Source organism: Arvicola amphibius, chromosome 7 (genome assembly GCF_903992535.2).
Source record: "Arvicola amphibius chromosome 7, mArvAmp1.2, whole genome shotgun sequence".
Classification (NCBI taxonomy): domain Eukaryota; kingdom Metazoa; phylum Chordata; class Mammalia; order Rodentia; family Cricetidae; genus Arvicola; species Arvicola amphibius.
The window spans coordinates 116,365,996-116,379,124 of NC_052053.1; the positions used below are offsets into that span (position 1 = coordinate 116,365,996).

At 38.7% G+C, this 13,129-nt stretch overlaps 1 protein-coding gene across 1 annotated transcript in view; it reads left to right on the forward strand.

The window, feature by feature from the left end:
* Positions 1 to 12,890, forward strand: part of Sec23a (SEC23 homolog A, COPII coat complex component) — a 46,670-nt gene extending 33,780 nt beyond the window's left edge. Inside the window, exons 18-20 of the mRNA XM_038337151.1 lie at positions 4,093 to 4,248; positions 6,594 to 6,659; positions 11,523 to 12,890. Coding sequence (XP_038193079.1) covers positions 4,093 to 4,248; positions 6,594 to 6,659; positions 11,523 to 11,612 — 312 coding nt within the window. The 3' untranslated portion in view covers positions 11,613 to 12,890. The remainder of the gene's footprint in view (positions 1 to 4,092; positions 4,249 to 6,593; positions 6,660 to 11,522) is intronic.
* Positions 12,891 to 13,129: the final 239 nt, after the last annotated feature.

Here is a 13,129-nt window from a genome sequence, read left to right on the forward strand (position 1 = left end):
TAGCAGAAGTCTGTTCCTGCATTTATTCATTTAGCCAGTACTTCAGTATATCCCCCATGTATGAAAATATTGCCATGGGCAGTTTGGAAGGCATGTTTATTTTCCCTGGATCCGTGCTTGAGCTTGTAGTGTATATTATAACTTAAATGTATTTATTTTTCTAGTTGTCTTACTTGTAAATTATTTTATATTTATTTATTGGAGAGGTTGACTGGGTGCTGACACACTGATATGATAGCCCAGCCTTTCCTTGGACTCATAATTCTCCATCCTCAACCTCCTATGCTGGGATTACTGTGTTAGCCACCACAGGTGGCCGTCTAATATCCTTTTAAATAACACTATCCAGTATTTTAGAAAAGGATTTATTCACTGGACTTGGTGACATATGTCTTTGATCCAGCGCTTGGAAGTCTGTTCTGTGAGTCTGAGGCCAAACTGCTTTACATAGCAAGTTCCAGCCCAGCCAGGCTGCATGGTGAGACTCTGTCTCAAAAATTTTTTAAATTATTTGTTTTGTATTTTTTAAGACTTATTATTTTTTAAGTGTGAGTGTTTACTTTGGGCCCCATGCACCCCTGAGTGCAGGTGCTAATGGATTTAGAAGAGCTGCAGACAGGCAGTTATGAACTGCCTGATGTTGTACTAGCAACTCAACTTGCGCCCTCGGCAAAGTACTCCAAACCACGGAGCCACTTCTCCAGCCACTACTTTTTGGTTTTCGTTTGTTTTTAATCGATACCAGCTTCTAATGAACCTTATATCTTAGAAAGAATAATAGAGACAGGATTTCTCTTTTTTCTTTTTTAATGGTAATTTTTGCTTTAACTTTGTTATTTGAGGAAGTCTAAAGTACATTAATCTTTGAAATGCAAAATATAAAATTATACAGATTACACATTGACTGACTCAGATAACTTGGATTCTAAACCAGCCTTAAAATTGTAAATTAAATAAAATGCCTGTAGACTCATTTAGTTAATATAAAAGTGGATGGATACATTTGCCCTTCTACAATGCATTGTCTTTATAACATTATTGCTATCATTAGTAAAGTTTAGTTTATGTCTCTTATCAGAATGTAACTTTTTTAAAGGTTGTTACTTTATCTTTTTTTTATTAATTTTTATTGAGCTCTACAGTTTTCTTTGCTTCCCTCCCTGCCTCTCCCCTCCCCTTCAACCCTCTCCCACAGTCCCCATGCTCCCAATTTACACAGAAGATCTTGTCTTCTTCTATTTCCCATGTAGATTAGATCCATGTATGTCTCTCTTAGGGTCCTCCTTGTTGTGTAGGTTCTCTGGGATTATGATTTATAGGCTGGCTTTCTATGCTTTATTTTTAAAAACCGCTTATGAGTGAGTACATATGATAATTGTCTTTCTGAGTCTGGATTACCTCACTCAATATGATGTTTTCTAGCTCTATCCATTTGCCTGCAAATTTCAAGATATTTTTTTTTCTTCTGTGCAGTACTCCATTTTGTAAATGTACCACATTATTCTTATCCATTCTTCGGTCAAGGGGCATTTAGGTTGTTTCCAGGTTCTGGCTATGACAAAAAATGCTGCTATGAACATAGTTGAGCACATGTCCTTGTGGTACGATTGAGAATCCATTGGGTATATACCCAAAAGTGGTATTGCTGGGTCTTGAGGAAGGTTGTTTTCTAATTTTCTGAGAAATCACCACACTGACATCCAAAGGCGTTGTACCAGCTTGCACTTCCACCAGCAATGTTGGAGTGTTCCCTTTACCCACAGCCTCTCCAGCATAAGTTGTCATCAGTGTTTTTGACCTTGGCCATTCTTACAGGTGTAAGATGGAATCTCAGAGTTGTTTTGATTTGTATTTCTCTGATGACTAAGGATGTTGAGAAAAGTCTCTTTCAGCCATTTTAGATTCCTCTGTTGAGAGTTCTCTGTTTAGGTCTGTACTTCATTTTTTTTTTTTTTTATTGGATTATGTGTTCTTTTGGTGACCAAGTTTTTGAGTTCTTTGTATATTTTGGAGATCAGACCTCTGTCTGATGTGGGGTTAGGCCAGCACCATTTATTAAATATGCTTTCTTTTTTCCATTTTATATTTTTTGCTTCTTTGTCAAAAATCATGTGTTTGTAGGTATATGGATTAATATCTGGGTCTTTGATTCGGTTCCATTGATCCTCATACCAGGAATACCAGGCTGTTTTCAGTACTGTAGCTCTGTAGTAGAGTTTGAAGTCAGGGATTGTGATGCCTCCAGAAGTTCTTTTATTGTACAGGATTGTTTTGGATATCATGTTGTTTTTTTTTTTTTTTGCTTTTCCATATGAAGTTGAGTATTTTTCTTTCAAGGTCTGTTAAGAATTTTGCTGGGATTTTATTGGGCATTGCATTGAATCTGTAGATTGTTTTTGGTTATATTGCCATTTTTACTATGTTAATTCTACCTACCCAAGAGCATGGGAGATCTTTCAATTTTCTGATATTTTCTTCAATTTATTTCTTCAGATATTTTAAGTTCTTTTCATACAAGTCTTCCACTTGTTTGGTTAGAGTTACTCTGAGATATTTTATGCTATTTGTGGCTGTTGTGAAGGGTGATATTTCTCTGATTTCTTTCTCAGCCCATTTATCATCTGTGTAAAGGAGGGCTACTTTTTTTAAAAAAAATTTATTATGTATCCAGTATTCTGTCTGCATGTATGCCTGCAGGCCAGAAGAGGGCGCCAGATCTCATCACAGGTGGTGGTGAGTAACCCATGTGGTTGCTGGGAATTGAACTCAGGACCTCCGGAAGAGCAGTCAGTGCTATTAACCGCTGAGCCATCTCTCCAGCCCGCTACTGGTTTTCTGAGTTAATCTTGTATCCTGCTGCATTACTGAAAGTGTTTATGAGTTGTAAAAGTTCCTTGGTAGAATTTTTGGGGTCGCTTATTTAAACTATCAAACTATCATATCATATCATATCATATCAATGTTTGACTTCTTCTTTTCCAATTTGTATCCCCTTGATCTCCTTTTGTTGTCTTATTGCTCTAGCTAGGACCTCAAGAACTATATTGAATAGATATGGAGAAAGTGGACAACCTTTTCTTGTTCCTGATCAGAATGTAACTCTTATTGAGCATGGTGGTGCACGCCTTTCATCTCAGACCTTTAGTAGAGGTAGGGAGATCTCTGTGACTTTGAGGCCAGCCTGGTCTACAGAGCTAGTTCTAGGACTATACTGAGAGGCTCTGTCAACAATAACAACAGCAAATGAAAAACAAAGAATGTAAATACATCGGCAAAGATTTCTTGAAAGTCATTACTTTTGAAGTCTCTAGGAAGTCTCAATAGAAACCCTCTCACAGAAAAGGAAAGATATATTTTAGTGAATATTAATTTGATATGATAGTGTTTTAATGTTTTCCTGACATTTCTATTTCTTTTATTTTAGGTTTAAAAACAGTATAGCTTTACTTTATATTTCTTTTTGTTCCTTCTGTTTTCAGTTCACATGCTCATACTTTGTACTCTGGTTGGTTTGGACTTAGTAGGTTGGCCAGGGTGGCTTCAAGCTTGTGTTGATCCTCTTGCCTCTGCTTCTTCAGTGCTGGAATTACAGGCATGCACCATCATGCCTACTCTGACTTTACTTTCTTTAAACCATTTTTTATAATGGTCTCCTTCCTTCCTTCCCTCATAGTCTGCATTGGTTTTAAACTCTGAGCTTAAGGAAACTCACCTCAGCTTTCTGAGCAGCTGAGGCTACAAGATGTGTTTATTGTTCCTGTTTTTGATTTTTTAAAATTTTTTTATTATTATTATTAAAAATTTCTGCCTCCTCCCCACCTCCAATTTCCCTTCCCCTCCGTTAACTCCCCTCCCCCTCCCTTTCCAGTCCTGGTTTTGTTTTACTCTTAAATTGGGAAAGAACTATGCTAATTTTATATTTAGTTATATTTACTTAAATGTTCTCTACTGAAATAACTTTAGAAACTGAGGTATGTGGAAGTATTTTATCTTATTCTCTTTTCCGAAGATAACCTCCTTTGAAGAAGATTCTACTCAAGAACTAGATTACCAAGAAATTTAAAATAATTCCTTTAATTGTTTTCAAATTAGACCATAGCACAGTGGCGGAAGTCAGGATACCAGGACATGCCAGAATATGAAAACTTCCGGCACCTTCTTCAAGCCCCAGTAGATGACGCACAGGAGATTCTTCACTCCAGATTTCCAATGCCGAGATACATCGACACTGAGCACGGTGGCAGCCAGGTGAGGAGCGTGCTGTGTTGCATGCAGGCTGCAGTGAGATGCTGCTGCTTGTTCTGATTATAACTGAGCAGGCTGCCACAGAAGGCCGAGGGCAAGGGAAGGAGACAGGAAGTGAAGGCAGTTTTTTCAGTGCTTTGAGAACAAAGCAATACAGTTATTGCCTAGTTGTCTAAAACAGCCACATTCTTTAGTTCTGCTTCCACCATAGCTCTTAGAGCAGCCATGGTGTGCCATCCTGACAATGTGCCAGCTGTAGGTTAGCAAGAACATAACAACAGTTTGAAAAATAATTTAGTGTACTTTTCTTAAAGTTGTTTACTGGTAAGGCCTATGAATATGAAGTTTTGGTAATTTGTTTCAGTTTTGTAGAAAGTTACTTATCAGGTTAAAGGAAAGCACTGTGGCATTAAAGAGAACTCTATGAGCTGGTGTAGTGGCACATGTCTTTAATCTCAGCACTCAGGGAGGCAGAGGCAGGCGGATCTCTGTGAGTGACAGGGCAGCCTGATCTACAGAATGAATTCTAGGACAGCCAGGGTGGTTGGTTACACAGAGAAACCCTGTTTGGAAAAACCAAAACCAAAATCAAAAAAAAAAGGGCTTTACAGTTCTTAGAGTTCAGAGCAGCGAATAGATCTATGCACACACATGTGCATGGTCAGGTTAGGGCTGCCTAGCACGCATTCGTGAAATTTTGCCAGTGTTGTTCTGGCCGCAGGCATAACAGCACTCTAATTTTAAGTTATTACACATTTTACCTGCTCCATAAATAAGAGGAGGGCATAGTCTGCTTATTGTCCTGTCCCTAGTATCTAGCACAGTGATATCCAGCAACTTTAGATACAGTGTCACTTAGTTTTACTGTGTTTATAATATGAGCTATCATGCAGTGGGACTTTGCAAGTATTTTCCATGCCTCCTTCATTTGCGCCTCATGCCAATCTGTTGCTTTCTCTACTTTATATGTAATAGAGTTAAGACATATTATTTGTAGCCAAGGAAGCACATTAAATGATGAAGCTAAGATTTTTTTCTTTTCTTTTCTTTCTGTATAGCTCAGGCTGACCTTGAACATTTCTTCTGCCTCAGCCTCCTGGATACTGAGGTTATATTTGTAACCCAGCCAACCCAACCAGTGTTAGTAATTGAATTCTAGGTTTCTTACCTAGGACTAGTGCTGCTTAAGAGCAGGGAAAGATTTTGTATGGTTCTAAATTTCAGGGTTAGATTGCTTTTGTTCTTTGAAAATGAATTAAATTTTTTTTTTTTTTTTTTTTTTTTTTTTTAGTTAAAAACAAATTTATTATTCAAATTCCAAGGGGTGGAAAATTTGAGGTTGCAAATCTTTCTTCATCTATTGGGCACTATTCATAAAAAACATCAATAACTAGTAGCAGGTTAAGTATCACAATTTCAGAATCAAACTAGTTGAGCAATGTCTAGTGCATATGAAGAGCCAATAGGCAAATGTGACAGGTCAGGGATCATTTGTAATTTGCTGGAATGAGAGGACATCCTGCTGTCCACAGCTTAGTTCTCCTCCCTGGCCTGGATGAATTAAAATTTTTGACAAATTCACTCATCAGTATCTTAATATGTATTATGTTCCTTTTTTATTTACTTATTGATTGATTTCATGATGATGAGCTGTAGTAGGGATGAATAAAATTTTACCTAAGTTATTGTCTGTGGCTTAAAAAATTTGAGGTTCACTAAAGTAAAAGAATGTAGATTTTCATGTTTTTTTTTTTTGTTTGCATCATTTTATGAGGTTTCAGACTAGTTGGTAAATCCTGTATTTTCAGACTTATTTTAACATAATTCTTATGTTTACAATTAAAGCGGTTTTTAAACTTATTTTTATTTCATGTGTTTGGGAGTTTCACCCGCATTTACATTTGTAGACTACATTCATATAGTGCCAAAGGCAGTGGGTAGAGGGTATCAGATCCCTTAGGACTGAAATTACAGATGGTTTTGAGTCACATGTGTTTGCTGGGAATCCAACCCAAGTCCCCTGGAAGAGCACCCAGTGTTCTAACCTCTGAGCCATCTCTCTAGTCCTGTATATATAATTCTTACATGCTGAGTTTGGGATTCAGTGGTTTATTATTTTATGACTGTTATAATATGTATTGTTGAAAGAATACATTATTTATATTGTGGCCTGTGCATTTTGAAATGTAATCCTTTTACATGTTAAATTTTACTGAATTACCAATATATTCAGTTAAGTTGATGTTAGATGGTTTGTTGATGTAGCTTTTCTTACTAAGTCTGTTTCTGACCGGCACTTTCATTTATTTATTTATCTAACTATTTATTTATTTATATTTGCTTTTAAGGCACGTTTCCTCCTTTCCAAAGTCAACCCCTCCCAGACTCATAATAACATGTATGCCTGGGGACAGGTAAGTGTGAATGACAGTCTCAGAAATAAGTTCTTTTTTGTCTTCTTAGTTATTTCAGTAAAAGCTACATTTTCCCTGTGTATTTAATGATGATTTCTGTGGGAAAATATAAGAGAAGAATAGAAAATATAATAAGCATTTGGTACTACCTTAGAAAATAAAAAAGTAACCTTGACATGTAAAACTTCCTCAGATTCCAAGTTTAGGACCAATACACTGGAGACAAAAGCAATCACGTCTATAAGACATGCATATGATAATTCAAGTGTAACATGTAACTCTGAGCTACAGAAGACCACAGGATGCCAGGAGAGCCCAAGGATTCTGGTTTAAGAAGGAGAAGCAAACATGCCAGCATTCATAGACTATCCAGTCTGCGTGGGCTTCTGTGCTAGCACTTCAGGGTGTGACGACGGCCTGCCCCACCTTTGAGAGCTCTTGGTCCAGTACTGGAGATGAGCTGCCTCAATGACCAGACAGAATATGCAAAGTGTGACTACAGAGAGCTGGAGGGACAGAAGAGGGTGTATGAGGAGGAAAGAGCTCAGCCAGAAGACCGTGAGTTTAAGGAAGGCTTTTAAGGAAGGCTTTTATCTCCATAGGTGGAGATGGCTGAACAGGGAACTCAGCTAGCAGAAAGTATGGGCTAAGGTGATAGGGTGTATGTAGAGATGAGCTGTAGGTCTTAAAACTGTGGGGTAAATTGAATGCCTGGGTGAAGACTGAGCTGTCTTTACTTGACGGTTACTGAAAGCTTTTGGGCAGAGGAGCAAATTTGAATCTTAGACCTGTGCAGGTATTAACTGAAGTAATGCAAGCGAGGAGGGATGAAGCAAGGTGACACTGAGAGTTGATTCAGGACGTAGTTCCAAAGGAGCTTTCATGGCACTTCAGTGGAATTTGCAGGAATTGCGTTACTCCAGGGTAGGGCAGCTTCGTACACAGTCTGAATCCTGACTGCATCCTGGATGAGATGGAGGGGATAGCTACAGTAAGCGTGAATGTGGTGCACTGTGAAGTTTGCACAGACTGTCAGATAACTAATGCAGTTCCTTGAGTGTGGTTATAGTTTTGGAGTTATGTGATGTTTGTCATTACTTTTAGAAGATACATCTGGATACATTTAGTGGTAAAATGTCTTGATGTCTTCACACTTTCAGAAATGATTCAGTAGGAAAGAAAAGGGAAAATTTAAAAACATAAAGCCAGCATGGCTCAGTGTCAACCAGTGAATTTAGGTTCACATGTGGCTGCTTATTGTACTTTCTTCCTAACTATCTTAAAAATAGTTGATAGGGGAACAATGTAAGTTGGAGGTTTGAGCCCACATCTTTGGGAGAACATGTGCCAGTAAGTAGAAGAATGAAAGGAAAATACTGATTTTTGATATTGATATTGTAGACTGGTGCTCACTGACTAGCTATGGGACACAGGATGGGAGGAATAATAACTAGCTGTTCAGGGAAGACCTCAAGCCGGAAGCCCACAGGCACCATTGCCTGGTGCTAAGAGCCCTCATTGCAGCAGCTGCTCTAACGAGCCCACTCTTATCAGCCCTGCCCACCACAGTCTTTTTCCTTCTAAAACTTAGCAATCACGCGAGCACATCCCTTTGCTTATAGAACTGTGCCAAACTTGTCCTGATGGTTTCTCTGGGTGACTGCATCCGTTCTATGGCTTCAGCTTTCATCTTTAGTTTGGCTTCAAAATGAGCTGTAGACTTGAATTTCCTATGGACATGGTAGGCCTTGACCTTACCTCCTTTTATACACTAGCTTGACCTTCTTGATTTTCTGTTTCCACAGAGCACCTTTCTAGTCTCTTCATGCCCAAGGCTCAAAGCTAGTCATTTACAACATTTCCCTCATCGCTGATTCCTCACGTTCATTTTGTCTGTTTCGTTTACCCTTCCCTCTCATGCAAGGCCAGGCCCTCCTACTCCTGTCACAGACTGCCGGGACTCCTTGCTAAGAGATATCAAGACTTCAGCTACTCCATTTTCACAGTGGTCAGACTAGTCTTTCTGATATAGTGGCCTGGGAGTCAGCTCTAAAATCAACACTCTTGACTAAATTACATATGATATCAGTTACTCTTTATATTGTTACTGTGGGTTCTTCCTGCTCTACCCAAATATCTTTTCTGTGGTTAGCTACCATTTTGACTGGGAGGTGGTGGCACGCGCCTCTAATCTCAGCATTTGGAAGGCAGAGGCAGGTAGATCTCTGTGAGATTGAGGTCAGCCTGGTCTACAGAGCGAGTCCCAGGAGAACTAGTGCTACTGCCTCAAACAAACAAACAAACAAACAAACAAAGCAAGCTACCATTTTGACCTTTTATTCAAATTAGCCAAAGCTCATCTGCTTTGACGTCCTCTCTGTGGTTTTGTTTCCTCGCTCTCTCCCACCTCCAGACTGGTGTCATTTCACTGCGTCCCTGAGACCTCTCCTACGGTTGTGTGACTGATTATTGTATTATCCCTGCTGTGTCAGGAGAGCAGAGACCAGTGTATGGGAGATCTGTGGAGGTGGTTTGGAATTAGGGTTTTTTTTTGTCTTAGGTTTTGTGATGCACATACATCAAATCCAAGATTGAAAAGTCATGAAAGATGGGGAGATATTTTTAGTAAGGAAAGGAACTCAATCTTGGGAGTGTGGGAAGGGCATGACTGTATGAGAGGATTTATGACTAAGTATACATATACATTATCAGTATCGTCTTTCACCCACGTCCATTTTGCTGGAGGGGCAAGAAGCCAAGTGTAATACTAAGAAATAGAGTTTTAGACACAGAATATTTCATCAGCCAGTCTTCTACTGTACTTAATTTTGAGAACTGAGTTTTGGTTTTAGTTTTAGATCCCAGAGTAAGAAAACTTAGATATAGTTAAGAAAGTAAACTAAAAACAAAACTTTGCTATCACTTCCTGTCTGCAGAGTGTAAGATTTATATGTGCTCCATGCAGACAATGATACCTAGTACACATTGACTATTAGTTTTCACTGTTATCAATGGAAAGTAGCTCTTAAAATAACACAGAGCTGGGTGGTGGTGGTGGCGCACATCTTTAATTCCAGCACTGTGGAGGAGGTAGAGACAGACAGATCTCTGTAAGTTTAAGACCAGCCTGTTCTACAGAGTTCCAGGACAGTCAGGGCTAAAGAGAAACCCTGTCTCAAAAAACAACAACAAAAACAAAACCCAAAGACAGAACCAAAAAAAAAATTACATTGGGGCTGGTTAAATGGCTCCACAGGTAGAGGCTCTTGGGACAGTTCCATAACCCAAGTTCAATCCACTGGTTCTACAAAGAGACAAGAGAAAACCAACTCAAGAGTTGTCTTCCGACCTTGGGACACTGTGGTCCTTCCCCCCCCCCCCCCCACTATTTAACAAAAGGAAAAAAACCTATTTTGGACCTGGAGTTTAATTATTACCTCCCAGAAACAGGGTTTTAAAAGTGTAAATTTGAACAACAGGATATCTTTGCTTCTGAAAATAGAAACCCGTTGATGAATAATCAAAATATAGAAACAAGATCCTGGCTTGTGAGTCAGGCCTGTGGGGGAAAAAGACTTTTAATGATGACTTTTAATAATACTAATAAAAAGAACATATGTGTGCATACACCTGCAAAGCTCTAGTGTGAGTGTTCTCCGTGAATGGCCTGCAGAGGGCATCACTGTAACACTTGTGCAGTGCTTCAGGTCCTCAGTGACGGAGAGCTTGAGCCTCGCTGTCTAGTCGCGGATGTATTTTATTTGTTTTTGTTTTTAAATTTTGTAACTGGGATATGTGGGTGTGCGTGTATGCACACATGCCACAGTACATGTAGAGGTTAGAGCCCTCAGTTTTATTCTAATTTGTCTCCCTGTCTTTCTTCCTTTTTCAGTCCCCTATGTCTTCTTCCCTTTTCTTGCCCTAAGTACCCCTTCTGCTTTCATGTCAAATATACCCTATTGCAGTACTCTTCCATTAAAATAACTTCTTCCTCTCTCACTGTCTCCTTCCTAGTCTTAACCTCATAGGCACACAAATACACGCACACACACACACACACACACACACACACACACACACACTCCCTCTCAAGCCTAGGTTATATGTGAGAGAGAAAATGTGTTTGTGTGTGTTTTTGTGTCTGGCTTACTTTTCTTAATAGTAATTTCAAGTTTCATCCATTTTTTTGTGCAAATGTCATGATTTCTTTGCATCTAAATAATATTCCATCGTGCATGCATACCAAATTTTTTATGTATCTGTTCATCTGTTCATAGAAATCTTGGCTAGTTCTGTAGCCTAGGTATTGTGAATAGTTCAGTAATAAATGTGAGTGTGCAAACATCAAGCATCTCTGTGGTGGGACTTAGATCCTTTGAGTACCACTCGGAGCCAGGACAGCGGGATCATATGGCAGCTCCGGTTTTGCTTGTTGCTTGAAGGAATTGCTGACATTTTCATTGGTTCACACATCAATGAAAATATTAAGGCGTGTTTTTGAAGAACATCTGCAGTGTATCTATGGTGGCACACATTTCCACCAGCACTGGTGGCTCTTTCCCTGCATCCCCTGCAGGTCAGGCCATCTGAAAGCCCGAATCCTGCACCGTCATACTTGTCTTTGTGGAAACTAGCCCCATCCTGAGATGGTCCATTTCCTAGTAGAGACTTAAGTTGTGGGAGCAGCCAGTCCTGCTACTCAGGATGTCCTGGGGGTTTAGACGAGTTCCCTCTCAGGAACCGTGGCCTTCCGGTAGCCATTACGTTATTAAAAGTGAGTTCCTTGTCTGTTGTAGAGCTTTATGTGTTCATTCTTTAGTGCCACCGTGTGCTTTAATCACAAATCCTTCTCTTTTCCGTCAGGAGTCTGGAGCACCGATTCTCACCGATGACGTTAGCTTACAAGTGTTTATGGATCATTTGAAGAAACTTGCTGTGTCAAGTGCGGCTTGACATGCCAGACATGGTAGACATTCAAGATGAAATTCTACTCCAGTTTCTTTTGCTTTTTCCATTTATCTGTGGAAACAACAGAAATCTCTCTCTAAATCTGTTTTGTGTCAGTATGATTTGAGGCGACATATGAAAAAATGTTGATGATTGTAGATTAAGCTGAAGTATAATAAGAGCAATGAGAACAAGTTTGTTTTGTTTGGTACAGTATTATAACTGGTTTTATGAATTTGAGGTCGTTCTGATTTAATTATGTTTAAAGAGTTAGCATGGCCTGCCCTGTGGTGCAGACACCACTAATTGTGTGTGCAGACAGGTCCAAAGTGGCACTGAGTCCTCACTGGCCTGTTAGGGAGTATTTAATAGCAGCCAGAAAGGAACAAATTAGTAGTGATGATATATGAACAGTTTGCTTCTTTGTTAAGTAATAGTTCTGATTTTTTTAAGCACACATGTATACCCTATTCTGTATTTTGTTAAGGTAGATTTATTTTTGTGATTTATTTAGGAATTATTTGACTTTATAGTAGTAATTCTTATGAAGGGAATTTAATTTTTTGGTTATTTGCAAAAGTTATTTAGAGCTAAAAAATTTGAGTGAGGTTACAACCTCACTGCTGACATTAAATGTGAAATTCCCACAAAGTACCCAACTCATGTGACTAACTAATTTTTTTTTAAGAAAGCTAAAAAAATAAAGCATGTTGTTAGGGTGATTAAAGAAATTCTTTGCAGTAAAAAGATTATTGTAACTATTAATCACATTTTGTTTTTGTTATATCATTTGGTTGTTTCCCCTTCTTAGATAAGTTTCCCATTGTATCCTTTTGTAACACTATTTTTGGAGTTTTCACTTTTAGTTTCTGTTTCCTTGTGAAATTTATTAATTTGTGGTTCTTACTGAGACAGTATTATATAATGTTTAATTATGTCATGTGGAGATAGTTCTGTTTGATTTATTGATTAATATCATTCAGTTTTACCTTTAAAGTTTACTTGTAGCAGATGTTTACATTGCTAAAGCAGATAAGTGCGACGATGAGTTCTGTGTGCCGTGCTGCAGATGCATGGTATGACGTCACTGAGGACGGTGGTGCTGTCATGGAGGTGCTCTGATGGTGCTGACTGTGATTGTACTTGCATGAACACAATCAGATGATGGCAAAACAGAAACATCTAATTGTTATACTCAACTCTTTAAATAAACTGCTTTGTTCTGTTTTATCTGAATTGAACTGTGCTAGGCCAATATGCCAATAAACTATAACTTTCTCTGTGTTCTTGGTTATTTTAAAATCTAGTAAAGCCCAGAAAGCTTAATGTAAAAATTAGACTTTTTTTTGAAACAGGGCTTCACTATATTATCTCTGGCTGTTCTGTAACACATTATGTAGCCCAGGCTGGCCTCAAACTCATAGAGATCCACCTTCCTCTGCTGTGATTAAAGGTATGCTCCACCATGCCAGGCCTAAGTTTTTTGATTGATTGACACATAATTGTACAAATTTTTAAGTAGA